This window comes from Penicillium soppii (assembly GCF_028829465.1).
Source record: "Penicillium soppii strain IBT 18220 chromosome Unknown utg000010l, whole genome shotgun sequence".
Taxonomy (NCBI): domain Eukaryota; kingdom Fungi; phylum Ascomycota; class Eurotiomycetes; order Eurotiales; family Aspergillaceae; genus Penicillium; species Penicillium soppii.
Genome location: NW_026643240.1, coordinates 2,537,089 through 2,556,643, shown reverse-complemented (window position 1 = coordinate 2,556,643; position 19,555 = coordinate 2,537,089). Strand labels below are relative to the sequence as shown.

At 47.7% G+C, this 19,555-nt stretch overlaps 10 protein-coding genes across 10 annotated transcripts; 4 read left to right on the top strand and 6 right to left on the bottom strand.

The window, feature by feature from the left end:
• Positions 1–324: 324 nt before the first annotated feature.
• Positions 325–1,408, bottom strand: N7529_011625 (sterol desaturase family protein; the record flags this gene model as incomplete). Its single annotated transcript, XM_057247151.1, has 2 exons — positions 325–855; positions 929–1,408. The coding sequence occupies 2 exons, from the start codon at positions 1,406–1,408 to the stop codon at positions 325–327; spliced, it is 1,011 nt and encodes a 336-aa protein (XP_057092500.1).
• Positions 1,409–2,035: 627 nt separating this feature from the next.
• Positions 2,036–2,485, bottom strand: N7529_011624 (uncharacterized protein; the record flags this gene model as incomplete). The annotated part of the gene is made up of 1 exon (XM_057247150.1): positions 2,036–2,485. One exon carries the CDS (start codon positions 2,483–2,485, stop codon positions 2,036–2,038), a length of 450 nt encoding a protein of 149 aa, XP_057092499.1.
• Positions 2,486–2,995: 510 nt separating this feature from the next.
• On the top strand, positions 2,996–3,922 carry N7529_011623 (alpha/beta hydrolase; the record flags this gene model as incomplete). Its single annotated transcript, XM_057247149.1, has 1 exon — positions 2,996–3,922. One exon carries the CDS (start codon positions 2,996–2,998, stop codon positions 3,920–3,922), a length of 927 nt encoding a protein of 308 aa, XP_057092498.1.
• A 606-nt stretch (positions 3,923–4,528) lies between these two features.
• On the bottom strand, positions 4,529–5,646 carry ksrA (3-dehydrosphinganine reductase; the record flags this gene model as incomplete). Its single annotated transcript, XM_057247148.1, has 3 exons — positions 4,529–5,362; positions 5,418–5,549; positions 5,602–5,646. 3 exons carry the CDS (start codon positions 5,644–5,646, stop codon positions 4,529–4,531), a joined length of 1,011 nt encoding a protein of 336 aa, XP_057092497.1.
• A 444-nt stretch (positions 5,647–6,090) lies between these two features.
• N7529_011621 (something about silencing 10 family protein) lies at positions 6,091–8,017 on the top strand (the record flags this gene model as incomplete). Its single annotated transcript, XM_057247147.1, has 2 exons — positions 6,091–6,271; positions 6,324–8,017. 2 exons carry the CDS (start codon positions 6,091–6,093, stop codon positions 8,015–8,017), a joined length of 1,875 nt encoding a protein of 624 aa, XP_057092496.1.
• A 1,957-nt stretch (positions 8,018–9,974) lies between these two features.
• Positions 9,975–12,137, bottom strand: N7529_011620 (MutS family protein MSH5; the record flags this gene model as incomplete). The annotated part of the gene is made up of 3 exons (XM_057247146.1): positions 9,975–10,490; positions 10,794–11,714; positions 11,865–12,137. 3 exons carry the CDS (start codon positions 12,135–12,137, stop codon positions 9,975–9,977), a joined length of 1,710 nt encoding a protein of 569 aa, XP_057092495.1.
• Positions 12,138–12,448: 311 nt separating this feature from the next.
• hsp78 (chaperone ATPase HSP78) lies at positions 12,449–14,818 on the bottom strand (the record flags this gene model as incomplete). Its single annotated transcript, XM_057247145.1, has 1 exon — positions 12,449–14,818. The coding sequence occupies one exon, from the start codon at positions 14,816–14,818 to the stop codon at positions 12,449–12,451; it is 2,370 nt and encodes a 789-aa protein (XP_057092494.1).
• Positions 14,819–15,149: 331 nt separating this feature from the next.
• N7529_011618 (translation elongation factor 1 subunit beta) lies at positions 15,150–16,163 on the top strand (the record flags this gene model as incomplete). The annotated part of the gene is made up of 4 exons (XM_057247144.1): positions 15,150–15,189; positions 15,251–15,290; positions 15,510–15,880; positions 15,934–16,163. The coding sequence occupies 4 exons, from the start codon at positions 15,150–15,152 to the stop codon at positions 16,161–16,163; spliced, it is 681 nt and encodes a 226-aa protein (XP_057092493.1).
• Positions 16,164–16,964: 801 nt separating this feature from the next.
• On the bottom strand, positions 16,965–17,252 carry N7529_011617 (uncharacterized protein; the record flags this gene model as incomplete). The annotated part of the gene is given in 2 exon segments (XM_057247143.1): positions 16,965–17,078; positions 17,097–17,252. 2 exon segments carry the CDS (start codon positions 17,250–17,252, stop codon positions 16,965–16,967), a joined length of 270 nt encoding a protein of 89 aa, XP_057092492.1.
• Positions 17,253–18,408: 1,156 nt separating this feature from the next.
• N7529_011616 (membrane magnesium transporter family protein) lies at positions 18,409–18,967 on the top strand (the record flags this gene model as incomplete). The annotated part of the gene is made up of 3 exons (XM_057247142.1): positions 18,409–18,464; positions 18,524–18,764; positions 18,908–18,967. The coding sequence occupies 3 exons, from the start codon at positions 18,409–18,411 to the stop codon at positions 18,965–18,967; spliced, it is 357 nt and encodes a 118-aa protein (XP_057092491.1).
• Positions 18,968–19,555: the final 588 nt, after the last annotated feature.

Sequence of the window (19,555 nt, the reverse complement as noted above, 5' to 3'; positions counted from 1 at the left end):
CATGTAATTCAGTCGGCGTTCAGGGCTTCTTTCAATTTCCAGGGTTCATGTGCTACCTACCTAGGTAAGCCCATTATACTTATACTGAAATGAAATAACTATATATAGATATATATACTGAACAAGAACAAAATCCTTCGATGAACTCCCAAAAGCCGAAGGCCTACCCGTGGACCTAGGTAAAAAGCAAAAATTTGACGTGGGTACAAGGATATATATCCAACAACACAACCATAACTTGCACCGCAAATAACCATAAAGAATACAAAAACAGTTATTCATGACCCAAATCGCGAAGCTTTTATTGTCCGCACCAGATGTGGTTTATCGCCGCCGGCTCCCATTCCCATGTCCCTTAGATTTTCCGGAACCTGGCGCGAGTTTCCTCAGACTAGCTTCATACACTTGCCTGGCCTTCCGCTCCCGCTCATCTGCCTCGTCCCTCTCATCATCTGCAGCATCATCTGAATCTCCAACGTTGGTTTTTAAAATCCAATCCATGATTCCCCACGCGCCAAAGTTGCCTTCACCGTCAGTAAACAAATGCATTTCTGTGCGGCGGGCAATTCCTGACAAAAAGAAACTTGTCGGCATAACGGTATATCCGGAATAAACAAAGGTCTCCTGAATAGAAACAAAGACCAAATAACAGAGATATGTGAGCATGTGGAAGCGGAAAAACACAGCCGGCAGATAGGTCGGGATAAAGTTTGAAACCAAGTAAGCGAGCGGGTGGTCATAATGCGCGGTCAGTGGGTACGGAGCGCGCAGCGAATGATACCAATACAGGTGATACTTGGTAAGAACAGACTGCTCCGAATGAAGGGCGAAGCGGTGGATAACGTATGTGAGGGCCTGTGAAAGACGTTATGTTAGCAAATTGAACGACCAAACCATGACCATCAATTGGGAATAATCCAAATCTTACCTCTCGGCCAAGCAATCCTAGCAACAGGTCCTTGAGCATCTCGTATGGCATCGGGAGCCTTATCGACACCTTCAGCGCACTGCGCATGCCTAGCGCCCTCACACATAAAGTCTCAATGCCCCACTGGACCGCAATAGACATGCAAAGATTTAGCAGTGACCATCCGGCAACCTTGAGTTCACGTGTTCGGATACGAGATCGTCTCTTTCCACCAGGCAAGCCAGCGGCGCCATGCTTCTTGACGACAACCGCAGCGGACGGCGTCAATATGTCAAAGAGAAAAAAGAGGACGGATGGCAAAGCATAAAAGATAAGTCGCACGGCAATTGTTCCAAATATTTCCACCCGAAGAGGGGTATGCGACAACACCAGCGTTGACCATGTCATGTAGAAGAAGAGAAGGTTGAGACTGGTGCTGTAGGACGACAGCACTGGTATCATGAAGACAGAGAGCATTGGGATAGATAATATGGCATCCATCTTGGTTTAGAAATCTGTGGCGATCACTCTCCAGAGGGTTGGATGTTCTGAGATGAGTCTTTCGGGAGCAGATGCGGTTATGTACCAATAAAAATAGCACCTAGATCAAGGGACATTCATCTCTCCAAAGCAATGAAATAAAAATAGCCTCGGGCAAAGCAACCACCGAAAAGAAATTAGTTATCAAAGAAAGATGTAGAAAGAGACTCGACAAAGAAAAGTCGAAGGTCGAAATTGGGGTGGCAGGATAAAGGATAAGATAAGCCTATCGCCTACGTCACATTCTCGACCCCGGATGTATATTGTGAAGTAACAATGTTGTTTTTTACTACTCTGTACTAAACAACAAGTGCCTTATTTTGATTTTTTTTGTATCAGGACGAGATGCTTATTTCTGCAGTAACAATGAGCTCTACCATACATCCATATGTACATATGTAACCACTGCTTCCTCGGCACCCTAAGAACCTGCTCTATGACCATCTCCATCTTCATGACCGCCACTGCTAATCTTCATATCCTGCATAGGCTGATTTCGTATCTCTCCGTGTCGATGATACAAAGAATAGGAAGTGTTATCACTGCGAATGACATCCATGAATTTCTCCAATCTCCCAACGCCCAATCTCAGTGTCCAAGACGTTCTAGCTCCCCGCATAGCTTTTCATGAACCGGGCTTTCGGTAGTCCATTTTTGTGCGTCAACCCTTTTCAGGATCTGCCGGACAGATGTTTCGGAGATCTGAAATCCCTCGAGAGTGATTTCTGCAGCAATCTTTGTGAAGGATTTGGCGCGGCCGTTCTCATAGGTATGCACTTTGGAAAGCACCAGTTTTTCCAATTTTTTCACTTCTTTCGTCTGCTTTTTCGGCCTTCCAGAACGAGGGGCATCAACTAGTACATCGTCAGAAATATTCAAAGGACGCGCATTCGGGTCAAAGCCATTTGCAAGAGCTCTTTTATTTATGTTAAGGACGGTGCGCGCCGGAAGGCCAGATAGCGCTGAAGTTTCAACGTTGCCCATGCCAATGGCTTTGTAAGTTAATACAATTGTGCGCCTGCGTGTATCGTAGCCCATGGTGGTAGCTAGTAGTAGTAAAATTGTATCTACTGACTAGGAGTATGTTGTACTCCGTGGGGGTTCCAAGAGGGGAATGTGTCTGGTGCTTTTCTGATCTGGCCAATAGGAATGTGCGAAAAACTCTGCGTTTTGTTATCCTTGGTTCTGGCAAGTTATAGAGATCTAAACATGACTAATAATTTACAAATAGATAATGGATTTCCTCTGATATTTCATCTGACATACATGGTTTGGTAAGTCATGTGATAAATTTTGGTTTGGTATAGTGTACCCGTGGTATTAGTACTGTACGTAGTATCGAAGTCTGCTTGTCACCGAAAGTTAACTCTTTGATTTTCCCCGAAATACTTCGGGTTTTCGGGGTTGCATCATAGACAAGTGGCCAACAACAACACCTATAAAAGGACAGTTACTCTCAATATGTTTCCTTTAGACAATAAGAGCAATTCATCCTATACACTGATTTCCACAAAATCAATACTCCTCTAATCATTTCCATTAGACAAAATGTCTGCACCATCGAAAGTGACATTCCCATCTTTTATGCTGCAAATCAGCGGCGAGCTCTATATCCCCCAACCTGGATCTCCTGATCGAAATGGCGCCGCAATTGTCATTAGCCACCCTATGACCGGCGTGAAAGAGCAAACCTCTGCGGATCATGCCCGCGTGCTATCAAAAGCCGGTTTCTACGCCCTCACTTTTGATGCAGGGTATCAAGGGGAAAGTACCGGCCAGCCACGAGGCCTTGAAGACCCTCACCAAAGAGCAGAAGATGTCAAGGGTGCTGTGAGCTTTTTGACCACTCTTAAGGGAAAGGTGGACCCTGAACGTATCGGAGTCCTTGGTATTTGTGCCTCGGGTGGCTATACATCATATTCCGCACAGTCTGATAGCCGCATCAAGGCACTTGCCACTGTAAGTGCGGCTTGTGTCGGCCGTATGACTCGCCATGGAGGTGTTCACAAGGAAAACAACAAGGAGGTCCCGCAGGCTATTTCCGGTGCACTTCAGGCAGCTGGCCAGTGGCGTACCACTATCGCCAACGGGGCCCCTGTCGACGCTCCGCCAATGTTTACCAGTGATGTCTCCCAGATCCCCGAGGACGCCGACTCTTTCTTCAAAGAGGCTGCGGGATACTACGGTTCTAAGCGTGGAAATCACCCACGTTCCGACCAGAAAGTCCCTCCCTCTAGCTACGATCTTATGGTTAGCTATGATTCATTCAACTTTCAACACCTGATCTCTCCACGACCATTGTTAATGATCGCTGGATCAGAAGCCCAGACTCTTCATTTCAGTGAAGCAGCAGTCGCTGCGGCCAGTCAGCCCAAGGAGCTGTTCGTTGTCGATGGAAAGAACCATTTCGATCTCTACGATGACCTCAGTGTATCTGGCCCAAAGCTTGTGGAATTTTTTGGAAAGAACCTTTAAATTTATGTCGTCAGAAATCTCATTACTGGCCCGAGAGAAAATATGTTTTGGCCTATGGATATTCTTGTTGCTGCAATAATGTTTTAAGAATCAGTTTCATTTTAGTCTCACTCGCGGCGCTTTAAAAATTGTTATGTAGAGTACAAACCAGAGCAACACATAGCCTAAATCATAATTACATTTGCTATTGGATTAGATCAGTCGCAAATCCTTTTTGTTCCTGGGGAGGTAGCAGTTTCTTCAAGTAATATTGCTTCATGAGTGTAAAAGAGAGATAAGAAGAATGGAAAAGTGAAAAAGAGGGAGGACAAGCGGCGAAGACTGGTCTGTCATGGGAGTTTACGTGACGACATATACGGCGATAAAGCAACAGTTGAACCTACACAAGGCAATTCCGTTTACAAATTTAAAAAAGATCACAATTTATAAAAATATTGAGTGTCATTTTTGTACAATAAAGATGTTGTACAATAAAGATGTGTGCTCAATCAAATCGGATAATGGAGACGTCTTTGGGGGAAGAAAGCGTTGCAAAGACGCAAAGGGTATAATAATACAAGAAGCGGTGGACAGGCCTGGTCAAGAAGATAAAGATACACCCAATCTCTATGATGCCGGGGTACTTTGTGGAAGCCCGTTCTTCTTTCCCCAATTGAACGCCTTGCTGCGAAGATCCGGAATGACTTGCAAAAACACCAGGCTGCTGAGCCAGCTGAGCAGAGTGTCACCGACAATGCTGTTCCTGGGACTGGGACCAAGGGAAGTGCCTTTCATCAACGCACCAATCATATTGGTAGTGACGAGATACTCCCCACGTTCCAGAGCACTGATCGAAATTTTGGCGACCTCTGCAGGCGATTGAGGCTTATCGGCTTCTTCCAGTTTCTTTGTCAATTCAGGCTTGATTTTCTGCTCGTTATCGAAGCCAGGACTGAGAATCCCCATGGGGAAGATGGTGTGAATTTTGACATCCGCAGCCGGGGCACTGCTGCGATGCCTCTGGGAGAAGGCCCCGTTGTACATTTCAATTTCCTGGCTTAGAGTATCGGATAGCGAACGAATGGCTGCCTTTGCAGACGAGTATGGTGAATAACCAGCGACAGGAACGAATGCAAGGGTAGAGCAGGTAAAGATGAGATGTCTCCGAGGGGTTTTCATTTGTACGCTGGGGGCAACAGGGGTGAGCCAACTGCGGAGAGTGGCATGGGCTGTGTTGGCTGCGGTCCAGTAAATTGTGTCCATTTGTTGGCGGTGCTCTTGAATCGGCACATCAATAAAATATCCCGGGCGGGAGAAGCCCGCACAACACCAAACAACATCGGGGGGAGCTCCAGAGTTCCAAGTTGTGGTCTCTGTGATGACCCGCTCACATTCGAGGGGATCTGTGAGGTCGGCACTGATATAGTGGAACTTCTGCTTGTAGGCGTTTGCCGCGGCGGCCTGAATGATAAATGAGCACTTTGCGCTCTTAGCCAAATGGGGTAGGCCGTCTCACCTTCATCTCCTCGACAGTAGCCACAAGCTTGGAGACTGTACGCGCAACGATTATCACATTTGCACCTTTCGCGGACAGTTGAAGTGCAACAGCTTTGCCCATGCCATCGGAGCCACCAGTGATAATCACAGTCTGGAAAAAGAACTCAGCGCGAGTCAATCCAATTGCGCATTATTGCACTTACCTGCCCCTCGACATTGAACTCATTTCGAGACCCGAGACCAAACATCTTGGCGATTGAATAAGCGATAATAGTGCAAGTGAGTGCGGATATCACTAAAATAGGGGTTGATGTATTATACAACGGTTCCAAGGATAGTGACTGAAGTATATGCAAGCGGGAATGCAAGCGGAAAAGCAACTCGCGAGGGTCCATGATGACTGAAATGGCAGCTAAGGCCTTCCACCCGGTCTGTCTCGAATTGGAAGGCACACGATTGGAAATAACAGGTAATAAGTGAATACCGTAGACTGGTCTGGTTTTGAGATTCCAAGGTACATATTGGTAATGTTACTTGTATTGAGAATACCAACGTGCAAACAGAGCAAATATACCCCACTCGAGGCTAGCGTATGTTAGGCGGTGAAGGCTTAAAAAATAATTTTATCACAGGCAGTTTATCTCCGGCCTGAGTGATTCGATTGACTGTCGCTGATTACAACTCTCACAACAATGGGCAGCAAGAAAAGAAAGGCCGGCCGCCCGGCGCAGCAGAAATCTGCTCCAGAGCCCTCCAAGTTCGACATCGAAGAGCGATTTGACGACTCCGAAGATGACTTCCAGACCGGCCGTGATGAGATTCTACTCGATGAAGGCCCGGAGACCAAGAGACGACGCAGAGTTGCCGAGGAAGGTTTGTCGCCCTACTGCTAATATTTCATAAACTTTGTCTAATTGATCGCCAGAGGAATTAATCCAACCTTCCGACGAAGAAGTTCTTGGTTACGAATCTATCGATGAGGATGACGATCTCGAAGACGAAGAAGAATACGACGATGATGATGCTATGGGCAAGCCCAAGAAGGGCGATGATTCAGAAGAGGAAGATGAAGGTATTGCTGCCTGGGGTTCTTCCAAAAAAGATCTCTATAATGCAGACCAGATCGACACCGAGGCCGATGCATTGGAGGAAGAACAGGAGGCCAAGCGACTGCAGATGAAGCAGCTGGAGGCTATGAATGAAGCAGACTACGGTTTTGATGAGTCCGAATGGATGGATACTGGCAAGGATGCTGAAGACGAAGCTACCGGCGTGGTAACTGAAGTGCTCCCGCAATTGGAGATCACCGACGATATGAGCACCGACGAGAAGCTGAAGATTTTGAAGTCGAGATACCCCGAGTTTGAACCATTGGCGAAGGATTTCGTTGATCTTCAGACTGCCTACAAGGATCTTCAACAAGCTGCCTCCAATGCTCCCACAGACGATGACTCTGCCGAGGAACCCCAACCATCCCCAGTGCCCGTGGTCAAGTTCCGTGCGCTATCTGCCTACCTTGGTACTATCAGCATGTACTTCATGCTTCTCTCCTCTCCCTCCCCCGACGCGACTAGCGAACATGTCCCGATGACCCCCGCTGAACTCCGACAACACCCCGTAATGGGATCACTCGTGAAATTCCGGAAGCTTTGGAACACCGTCAAGGATCTCGAGGAGGAAGTCGAGGAGGAACCTACCCAGAAACCCATCCAAGAGGTCAAAATCCAACCAGCCAAGGCCAAGAAGCAATCGAAGACCGAGACCAAGCAGAAGCAGAAGAAATTGAGCAAGGCCGAGATAGCACAGGCAGAAGCTGAGGCACTCCGCGCTGAGCGCATCCGTCAAACAGAAGCCGGTCTCGCAGACCTCGATAACCTCGCCACCGAGCCTATCCGGAAGCGCAAGACCCAAAAGACAAAGACACCTATCAAGGACGACGATTCCGACTTCGGTGACGAAGACGCCCTCACAGCCCACGAGGCCGAGGAGAAGGCCAAGCAGAAGCGCTCTCTCCGTTTCTACACCTCTCAAATCGCCCAGAAGTCCAACAAGCGTCATGCGGCAGGCCGGGATGCAGGCGGTGACGCCGATCTTCCATACCGCGAGCGTCTGCGCGATCGCCAAGCCCGTCTCAACGCCGAGGCCGAGAAGCGTGGTAAGAAGCAACTCAATCCCGACCAGGAGCTGGGTGGTGAAAGTGACGAGGAGGATCATCGCGTTGCCAAGGAGCTCCGCAATGAGGGCAAGGGTGGCGACGATGACGACGAATACTACGACATGGTGGCTGCTCGCTCTAAGAAGCTCAAGGGCGACAAGCAGGCCCGTGCGGACGCCTATTCTGAGGCTGCGCGCCTTGGTGGAAAGGTCTACGAGCAGGAGGAGGTTGGTGCGGATGGCAAGCGTGCTATCACATACCAGATTCAGAAGAACAAGGGTCTACACGCGAAGCGCAGTAAGGATTCACGGAACCCGCGTGTCAAGAAGAGAAAGAAGTACGAAGAGAAGAAGAAGAAGCTTGGTAGTATCAAGCAGATTTACAAGGGTGGTGAGGGCCGTGGTGGATACGGTGGTGAACTTACGGGTATCAAGAAGAACCTGGTCAAGAGTGTTAAGCTGTGATAAACTTCTCGGTCTTGTGTGTATGTTTTCATGGCGTTCACTGCGGGCAGATTCAGGCATTCGTGTACATAACCCCGATTATCATCTTTTGGTTAACCCGAAGTTTCAAAAATGTTCAATTTATTTCAAATCGTTTCTAACAACGCTTCAGGCGTTGTTAGTTCTTGCTATTATTCCCACTTAATTCAACTGTTATCCACGATGTAGATGCAACAGATCAGTCCGAGAACATCGGGAAGCAGAAATCAGTGCGCATACCACAATTTAAAGTAGAGGAACTTTCGCTATTGAAGCCCGACTTTGACTTGATCAGCACCGGGGTATATTCGTCATGCTTTGGCCCCCGGGTGATATGAAATGAGCTCAGTAGTTGAAGAGCAACTTGATTCGGATAATAGCATAGATCAACCTCGCGGGTTCAGCTAATTGGTGACATGCGGCATAATCCATAATTGGAATTGTGATACTGTAAATAATATTGGCCCCCGAACGCGCTTGGTCCCACTGCCCGTTTACTCGAACAAGCCTTTGAATACTGCGTTGACAGAAGCGTCCGAGCCACATTGAGAGAAATTGAGCTCTAGGAAACTTCTCGCCAGTAGATCCTGCAATGAGGCTGTGTCAGTCAAGTTCTCGATCAGGGAGCGTTGTAAGCTTGTTATTATTACTGCTTCTTCTAGGTCCTCCATTTCCCCAGGAGACAAAACAGCACAGGCCGCAACAATGTTCTCGCCTCTGGCTAAGAGAGGTGATTTCGTTTGCGCGGGAGACTATGGCTGGATCGATACCATTGATTGCCGCGCAACTTGAACGGGTCAGCAATTTGGAAGGCAGAAATATGTTTAGAAACTTACATAGTACCGAGGCTCTTGTTGCTACGCCCGAGGCGAAAGCTGTTTAACTTGTGAGTATTGATCATGCAGCAGCAGATGGGTGTCAATTTTTGCACATACTTGTAAAGGTAGGTTATTTGGTCTTCAACTTCCTTGAATTCTTCGGAGACTTGAACTTCCATATGACCAAGCTGAAGCTGTGGTCGCCGCGCGAGGAAGTCGTTCTCGAAAATCTCATGGAAATGTGTCGCAGCAATGACTTTGGCGGGACTCTCACGGTTCAGCAGATACTCGAATATCCCACAGGCGAGCCCAATACCGTCTACTCAAGTCAGTAGATGTAAATCAAGAGATCCAATCGTGAGAAAACAAACCGCTTTCATTAGTCCCCTTGCCAAATTCATCGATGAGAACCAGGCTTCGGCTCGTAACTTGGTTCAGGCAAAGTGAGATTTGCTGCAGGTCGTTCATGAAAGTACTCTGAATCTAGACGTTTGTCAGACTTTGAGAACTCCGCGCTTTTATTTGACTTCCTTATTTTACCTTCGAGACACTCTCTTGTGTGTTGAGTTTGGTCAGAATTCTGTCTGTGACTCCCAACTCTGCACCGTCTGCGGGAACAAAGCTAGACATGACGAATCGCCGTAAGCCTTCAAGACTGTCATTTAATAGTGGAAAGCAACTTACCTCCCAATCTGGGCCAGATAGACAACCAGAGCTACCTGTTTGGGGATAAGATAATGATTTTCACGAAAAAGGATATTTACTCACCTGTTTGATATAGGCACTTTTTCCCGAGTAGTTAGGGCCGGTCAAAATTAGCATGCTGGGGTTTTGATTCATAGAAGAGGCAAGTTTATCTGTGCCATGTTCATTTCCACCCATGAGATATGTGTCGTTTGGCACATATGATGAAACAGTCAATTCTTGAAGAATGTGTCTGATACAGGTCAGCGAGATCAATGTAAAACGGGTTGGAAATTCGTACCGGCCACCTTTGATCTTGATCACATTTTGTTCAACCATTCGTGGTCTGACCAGCTTGTAGAAGCTTGCTGCTTGCGTGAGGGCCAGGAGGCTTCGAATCTTCTATTAGCACAGTCTTACATCTATTCTGGTAGCGCTTACCTATCGATATCTCCACAAATATCGGAGGCTGCCACGAGTACATCTTCATAACGCAAGACTTTTTGGGCCAGATCGTAAACAATCTCAATCTCTTTTTCTTTGAAAGGCTGGATGTCAGTAACTTGTGCTATTTCACAATGTATCGTAGGAAGCTCACCGCAAATAAGACCGTAGATGTCACCTAATTTCTCGTCCATCTCTCTCATGCGAAATTCTTTGAAGTACGCTCGATTCTCCGTGATGAACATCAGTTCCCATTCGTTGTTTGAGCCCGTATATGTGGCTGCACCATTATCATTAAGTGGAATGGCGATATTAAATCCGAGCTGGGGGAAGTAGATGACATTGACATCGACATCCAAGGCTTCGGGGATGGTTGCAGCGATATCGAGAGCAACATGTTTGAGAAGACTGGCGAGACCGTCGTATCTGTCTTTGATTCTGTCAAGATCCCTGTCAATCCCCTGCTTGACTACAGTTCTTCCTTGCTCTTCGGAATTATCGATGTCAACCTGTACTAGTCAGATTTTTCTGTCCTCCAGATATACTAAAAGGTGCTCACGATTTCTTGAATCATGCGACCAACCCTGTACAGCTGGGCTGCCTCAAATACTCGTAGTGCCTATCTATAGTGAGCGCAATATTTGAAGGCATAGAAAATAGAATGAACCCTGGTACGGAGAGCCAGGATATTGGCCCCCGAGACCTCCAGCAATGCATCTTGTATGTCAATGGAGTAGAACGCAAACTATTCATCTTGTTAGTATGGCAGCGATTATTGACCTCTTGAGGTATGTAGTAGCTGAAAGATATACAGCAAGAAGACTAGCCCACACCGTTGTTTTGAAGCCTGTAATCTTAGCACTGCCAGTGCTAATTCCTTTGCGAAGATTGACCAACACAGGTCTTAGATTCTTGATATGCTTCAAAGCCTTGGTCATCTTATCCAATGCAGCAAGATTGTCTGGTCTGGAAAAGACACCGATGAAATCATGGCGCTCGCAAATGGTGACTAGGTCCACGCTCGGGCGAAAGAAGCTTTGCTTGAGTTTTGCTCTGCCTTGGGGAGTGTATGCAAAATGCTGGAAAAGGCCGTATACCGAAAGACCCTCTTTGCCCGATGCTGATTTCTTGCCTGGGCCTTGGTTAAACATGTTTGGGTGTGACTCTGATTGAATGATTTGAAGAGCGGTAAATGTGTTGCTGCTGATCCGCATCGTGTCTCGCAAATTGAACATCTGCAACGCTTGAACTCGATACTCGCTCATCTCTCCTAAAGGCGTCGGTGCCACAGCTCTTCGCCGCTGCAGGTAGGTGAGAATGGCTCCTGCGCACCCAATAGTCACGGGGTTCTCCGTGTCAATGGAGCTGGAAATGTGCAAGAGTCTTCCTTCTTGGAGCGTAAATCCCATTTCTTCTGGATTCACCTCTTCAGGGCCGGAAAGCCCATTTCGAGGTACGAAGAACCGGATGCGTTCTTCGTGGGTGGATGAAATTTCTAGGGCAAGGAGCTTACTTCCTGCATTTGCGTAGCTGAACTCTGGCGTTGGACGAACGTCTATCTGGTAAGGAAGATAGGCAGAAGAAACTACATGTTGACGCACATTGTCAGTATAACTTCCATTGGAGAAATTGGTGGTGGAGAAACCATTACCATATTCTTGCGCAAGGTTTGAATCTCGATTGTGCAAGTCAAGATCCACACGAGGGGGCGTCAAAACCACCGTTGGTTTTATCTGAAGAAGCACTGGGAATTACTTTAGCGCTTCAGCCGAACCCTCGTGATAGAATGACCTACACGCATCGACTGTCTCCATTCCTCCCGAACGACAATCACTGAGTAGATACATCTTTTCCTCTTGGGCTGAGTAGTAGGCACATCCTACCGTTGCGTAGTCCTTTGTGTCAATGGCTGCGATGACATGATCATCGAAATCATCATCAGTAACTCTTGCAAACCTATCAGTTTCAAGATTGGCATCTGTTGCATGTGGAGTACGTAATTGGCTGGCCGATGGATTGATTGGGGTCTGGTAGAGACCGCTTGAAACGCTAGGTGCTCGGCTTGATGGGGCCCTGAGGCCCTGTCGTCGCCCAGAAGTATGAGGTGTGATTGGAGGACGAGAGGAGAGTGTTCTTTTTCTTCTGACTGAAGGCATCCTATCTAAATTAGCGGTATTGAAATATTGAGAGATGGGATGAGAGCATGGAGAGTTGGGATAGGATGAAATGGTGGGTTGCCATTCTACGAGCAGTCGACGGTCACGTTCTTCTGGTATACATGATATAAGCACCATTGGGTCCCGAGGTCAATATCAGCAAAACAGATTGATTAACTATATATAGAAGTATCTTGGTGTACAAATTCATGAGGCATGGGAGATGATTGAACAAACAATGGGCAAAGTTCAAGAAAGACAGAAACGCCGCACCAAGCATGCCACATAAGAACGCCAAATGTCGGTTTCGTTTACGCTTGGGGGGTCACAACCAGTCCGGTCTTAGCTTCATCTAGAGAAACCCGAGCAGTCTGGCCAGACACAATTTCACCGCGAATGATCTTATCAGCCAGGCGATTTCCGATCTCCTTGGAGATAAGACGGTTCAAAGGCCGAGCACCGAATCTCGGGTCATAGCCCTTCTCGCACAGCCAGTCTTTGATTTCATCGTCGACCTGAATAGTCATACGACGGTCGTCAAGTCTCGCTTGCAGCTCCTTGATTCTAATGTCGACAATGTCCCGAAGGGCATCCTTCGACAGGCGCTTGAAAATGATGAACTCATCGATTCGGTTCATAAACTCAGGGGGGTATGCGCCTTGAACTACATCCATAACGGCCGATTTGATCTTGGGCGAAAGCTCGGAATCATCAGTGTCCTTGATGGAGTACAAGGGGTCGGCTCCGACCAAGATGCTAGCACCAAGGTTCGAAGTCAACACAATCAAGGTGTTTCTGAAGTCAACCTTATGCCCCTGGGAATCTGTCAAGAAGCCTTCATCGAGGACCTGGAGCAGCAGCGCTGAGATGTCCCGGTGCGCCTTCTCGAATTCATCAAACAAGAGAACAGCGTAAGGCTTTCGTCGAACGGCTTCGGTAAGTTGACCAGCGTCGTCATATCCAACATATCCAGCAGGTGAACCAATCAGACGACTGATTGTGTGCTTCTCTTGAAACTCGCTCATGTCAAACCGAACGACTGCACTTTCGGTGGAGAAAAGGAACTCGGCCATCTTCTTGCAAAGCTCAGTCTTTCCAACACCTGTAGGACCAAGAAACATGAAAGAAGCCAGAGGGCGGTTCTCTCCGCTGAGACCTGCCCTTTGCATACGCACGGCGTTTGCAACGGCAGACAGGGCCTCATCTTGTCCACGGACAGATTTTCGAAGAGTGTCTTCCATATGAATCAGCTTTTCCACATCACCCGCCATAAGTTTGTTGACTGGGATGCCCGTGGTTCGAGAAACGACGTTGCCAATGTCGTCTGCTGTGACAGAATCGTGAATCAACGTCTGATTTTCAGGATCTTGTTCGGCACCTTCTTTCGGAAGTTTGGCTTCGAGCTCCGGAATGGTAGCGAATCGAAGCTGGCCAGCCTTGGCAAAGTCTCCTTCACGTTGGGCTTTATCAAGTTCAAATCGGGCACGTTCCAACTCTTCCTTGGTACCTTTAATCGCGTCGATCTCGGCCTTTTCCTTCTCCCATGCCTCCGTCAGTTCCTCGACATGCGCTTTCTTTGTTTTCAGGTCTTCTTGGAGTTTCTCTCGTCGTTCTCTGCTGGCAACATCTGTTTCTTTACGGAGAGACTCGAGCTCAATCTGAATGGTGGTTATATCACGCTCCAATTCCCGAATTGAGTCGGGCTTCGACTCTTGCTGCAAGCGAAGAGCCGAGGCGGCTTCATCAACAAGATCAATTGCTTTGTCAGGTAGGAAGCGATCGGTGATATAACGGTTGCTGTATGTAGCTGCAGCTACTAGGGCACCATCGGTAATTCTGACACCATGATGCACTTCGTATTTGTTTTTGATACCACGTAGGATCGAGATGGTTGAGGCTACGGACGGCTCATTCACAAGAATGGGTTGGAACCGTCGGGCAAGAGCCACATCCTTTTCAATTAAGCGATATTCGTTAAGGGTGGTGGCTCCACAACACTGAAGTTCGCCTCGTGACAAAGCAGGCTTGAGCAGATTGCTGGCATCGATACTGCCCTCAGCCTTACCCAGTCCTAACAGAGTGTGGAGCTCGTCAATGAAAAGGATCACTCCACCTTGCGCATCCTCCACTTCCTTCAGCACCTTTTTCAGGCGCTCCTCGAAATCACCGCGAAACTTGGCACCTGCAATCAGGGCACCAAGATCCAATGATACGACACGTTTGTTTTTAATGCTCTCGGGAACATCTCCTTGAACAATGCGCTGGGCCAAGCCTTCGAGAACTGCGGTTTTACCCGTTCCGGCAGCACCAATCAATACCGGATTGTTCTTGGTCCGTCGAGATAAGATCTGAATAGTTCGGTGGATCTCACCATCTCGTCCAATAACCGGGTCCAGCTTCCCAGCTTTCGCCCTGTCCGTAAGGTCCACACCGTACTGTTCAAGTGCCGATTTCTCGGGTTCTCCGCTCATGTCCATAGTGTGTGTACCACCTGGAGGGTGTGGGCGGCCCTTGGCATAGTGACGAACAGTTATGGGGGTGGTATTAACCGTTGATCGAAGAAAATTGGAGGCGCGGGGGAATGTGGTTGATCGCGGAATCGGGACTAACAGACGAGTCGAAGATAAAGTAGGTGTTCGCAGAAGCCTACTGCGAGCATTGAGAGATAGTCTCGCCGCCATGATGTATGGAAATTTCAAGCCTACACACAGAGGGATTAATTTGGGGGTTTATCACGACACGCGGTCAAGATATCATATACCTTATATACCAGTGACCAAGGTCCATCGGGATGCTTCTCGAAAGATCCACATAGTGAAAGCTGAGTGGTGGAGAGACAGAAGCTCCCAATTAAATTGTCCAAGCTCCGTCACCAGTCACATGACCGGAAAAACGTGACTAAGAGATTTTCCGTAACAAAAAAAAATCCTTCCTTTTTAACCCCTCCTCTCATCTTCTCCCCTTTTTTTTTCTCTTCTTCTTCTTTAGATACCACCACACCTCTCTTTCACAATGGGTTTCACCGACTTTGTCTCTGATGCCGGCCTGACTTGTAGGCGCCCCTGAGATTTTTCTTTGGTTCGAATCAATTGGTGACTGACTGTGCCCCTCAGTGGCCAACAACTTCCTGTCCACTCGGTCCTACATCGTTGGGTAAGCTTTCCCCCTTTTTATGCTCTATAGTTGTTTCTGTTTTGTTCCTTTCTGCTTCTGCTTTCATGATGAGAAACATTGGTCCGTGTTTAGGAGGCGGATTAAGACCCCGCTGGATGACTACAACCAATCGCGAGCAATCGCACCTCTGATCTTGCTTATTTCATGCAATTATTGTTGATGCTTCAATTGTGAAAAATCATACTGACTGCTCAACAGCTCCTCGCCCAGCCAGGCCGATGTCGTGACCTTCAAGGCCTTCAGCGCCGCCCCTGACGCCCAGAAGTTCCCCCACGCCGCTCGCTGGTACAAGCACATCGCCTCTTACGAGAGCGAATTCTCCACCCTCCCCGGTGACTCCAACGCTGCTTTCACCGCCTTCGGCCCCGAGAGCCACGAGCTTCCCTCCAACCCCAAGGACAAGCCCGAGGAGGACGACGAAGATGACCTCTTCGGTTCCGACTCCGAGGAGGAGGACCCCGAGGTTGTTGCCGAGCGTGAGAAGCGTCTTGCGGACTACAAGGCCAAGAAGGCCCTCAAGACCAAGCCCGCTGCCAAGTCCCTTGTCACTCTTGAGGTCAAGCCCTGGGGTATGTAAATTCTATAATTATCCATAAGACCCCTTGCTAACAAACAATTTCAGATGACGAGACTGATCTTGCCGCCATGGAGGCCAATGTCCGCGCCATTGAGCAGGACGGCCTCGTCTGGGGTGCCTCTAAGCTCGTTCCCCTCGCTTTCGGTATTAAGAAGCTCCAGATCAACCTTGTCGTTGAGGACGAGAAGGTCTCCACCGATGAGCTCCAGCAAAAGATCGAGGAGGACGAGGACCACGTCCAGTCCACTGACATCGCTGCCATGCAGAAGCTGTAAATTTGCGATGCCCATTTATGAAGCAGGAATGGAGTGATGGAAATGTGTGATGTCAAGGAATCCTTTACGAACCTAGTCCAACTAGAAATCGGTCCAATAATGACCGGTCATTGATGAAAATTTAAAAAATTCATGACCATATCTGTCCTCACGCCGTACCTATATGTTGTAGTTTCCGGCTGTACAAATCTTCCACAAATAAGTCGAATAGAAAATCAATTGGTCAAATACTTTCACTACAAAACATCTACTTTATGGGCGAGTCGTCCAATTTGTCATCAGAAAAACGAATTGGTGTTTACGTCTCGTCCAACGTTCTTTGTTGAAGAGGGGTAGATCTAGAGCAAATTTTTTTTAGCATAACTGCCCAGGTGCACGCTTTCTCGGCTTTTATATTCATCAAAAACGGATGTATTGTATTAATTTGTCCATCAGAAGATTCGAGTTAGCACGACTGTATTTTTCTGCCTTCCTATCTCACAATATATTTCTACGTCTACCCTACCATCGTCAACATCTAGGGGCCACATTGACAGCTTTGCTCAGAACAATGGTCCACATTATCTCCAGTTTTGGATGTTAGTCAATATTCAGATTCAAATAAGCAGTAGTGACACACAGATCAAAGATCGTGAAACAAGTGCTGATCGTCCAAATCAAGCAAGTCCACCTAGACACGACGAGAAATAATCACAGATCACTACCACCAGAGATAGAACCTTGGAACTTCCTCATTGGTAAATGAATTATGCACGTATTTTAACTAAGCCTCAATTCCTTGGCCTCCTAGTTGAATTATGTTTAGCCATATCTGATTGCAATCCAGGCGTTGATACCCAAAGCCATACTTTCACTAGAAGCATTGCCCGATCTAGAAACGACAGAGCAGACAGCTTCGCCGGGCTCATCAAGAACCTGTATATTGTCAATTACCTCCACCAGCAGCTGCTCTAGTCGATCAGCATCAGGTGCACCGGCCGAAGGTATAAGTCGAGGCACAGGAGTATTCGGAGGATCCTTGGGCCCGGGTACAGACAGTGTAGCCTGTATGCCCTCAATATCAGAAAGATGTGGAGGAAGAGTCGGCATCTTTGCTTTGTGATTGTGCTCAGCTAAAATAGTAGAGAAAATGAGGAGCAAGGAAGTACGAGGATAGCAGGGGAGTTTTGTGGTCTGGGCAGAGGGATTCCTGCTGACGAAAATTGGCCAGTTCATGAGTCCCCGCGGAGAGAAAATTTCTATATACCCGTCCGTCGGCTTATGATACAGCTTCATCTATATGATGTAGCATGGAGTGGTGCCAAGCAGCCTCTCAGTGCTGATGTTCCTTGATATAGACAAGCTGGGGCGTCATACGAAGAGGTTTTCGAGGAGCGTGTTTCCCCGCTCTGTGGCTTATCATGTAGACCCTCTGTGCTACTGCATTATTTGACTGTCTAAGAATAAGGTATGAAATGAGCTGATAGTAGCCTAGAGGTCAACTAAAGGTGCTTGTGGGGATGGTGGAGGTGGATAGTAGAGAGGATGTATACCTCCAGGCCGATTTATTTGGATCAGAGCGGACAAAGACAAGAAAGGCTACGAAGTACATCTACCATATGAGAAGAGAGAAAACTCTTCAGTGCTCCAGACTCTGCTGATGAAGGTCAGGGTCAGACGGTAAGTCGAACGGTGTAACCTTCACTCAGGGGTTGATCTGCGCCGTGTTGCCTGTTAGCTTCGTGGAATTTGCCGAAAGACACAGAATAAAAAGTGCTCTTATGTTCAGCCAAGTTACCAGTGTAATGTCCATTGGTTGATCTAAAGAAAAGTCGTTTTAGAGAGGGTTTTCACCTGGGCAGCTCTAGGCTAGATATCACGAGATATATACATCAAATCGGGGATGCCGAAAACATATGACCTCTGTTACCCATAGGATAGAGAATCTTTCCATGCAAACAATGGCAAGGATATAGCAGTAGTTTTGTTTAGTAAATAAGCGCACCAAAAGAATTGAACATTGCCCAGATGAGGTTGGACAGGCCAGAAAAGCTGATTAGGTAAACCGCGGGATGGCATCTCGAAGTTCCCGCCATCGGCATCGGACGTCAAGCATCACGAACACCACAGCCACGAACCCTAGGCTTTCATTGAACCGCGCCAAGTCCACATAGCTAGTTAAAAAATACACGGAGCGGACAAGGATATCAACTATCCAACCAAATCCTCCCCGAAACCCGCAACTCCCTAAAACACCTCGCCCACCATGAGCTTCCTCTCTCGCGCGGTGACCTTCTTTGGTCTCATCCTGCTAGTTCACGCGTAAGCTTTCTCATGACTGAGTCGAAAAATTATCCTCACGGAAAGCTAATATCCCGCAGTGGCTACTCCGCTCACGAACACACTCTCCTCTCCAGCAGCCTTGCATCCACCACTCTCCCGCAAGATATCATCATCGAAACGCTCGTTTCTGTCCTCATCGTTTCAATTGGACTTGTGCTTAGCGCGCAGAAACTCAAGCCAGTCAGCTGGCGCGAATGGGCCGGCGAGATCGAGCGGGAAGGCGGTTCCCGCAACCCGTACATGAGTCTGGAGGAGCGATATGGATTCTGGGATATTCGGGTGAGTTTTGGGATTCCTACATATTGTTGGGCATATCATGGTCGAGATACCTCTTATCCTGGACCTGAATGATCTACATCTATTGCCGGGCGTAGAGTGTTTTGTTTGGTATGTACACAGAGGCTAACATTTGGCAACCACAGACCAAACGAAAGGAGTTTGCGGATTGGGTGCGTGGTCAGGATGTGTCGATCAAGGAGTGATTTGGATACTAAGTTTGTGATTGTGTGCTGCAGTGGGGATGTTGTATAATATGCATAGCGGCGAGGGAATTTCAATTTTCAATTGAAGTGCTCTGGCTTGCCATTGGGTTTGCATGCCTGGCATTGATGTGTTCTTATCGACCGCGAAAGTACAGTATGCGTGCAACAACGAACGACGAGTCCTCATCTTGAAGGCTATCTTCAAACGCGATCGAAAGGTACACAAATACATTCCTAGCCTGTATGGACCAGCCGCTTTGGGTAAGATATTTGCCAGATAGAGACCCTTCTGGCGTGCATGATTACAGCCAGAGCCGCTGCGCCACACCGCTGTCGGATGGCGAGGTTCCGTTAGGCCAACTGCAAGCAGTAAAATAAATATAGGTTGGCCACTCTGCAAGGGGCTCGCTGTTAGTCACCTGCATTGCACCTCACAAGTGGCAAGCTTATTTTATTAGTCGAAGAATGCTTGGCTCAAGAACCCGTTATTGTGATGATCATCGTGTTACTTGATCGGTAATTAATAGGTCAAAGTCGAGATGGAATTAGTGCATATGATGTCTCTCTGTACGACTGAATGACCGAATA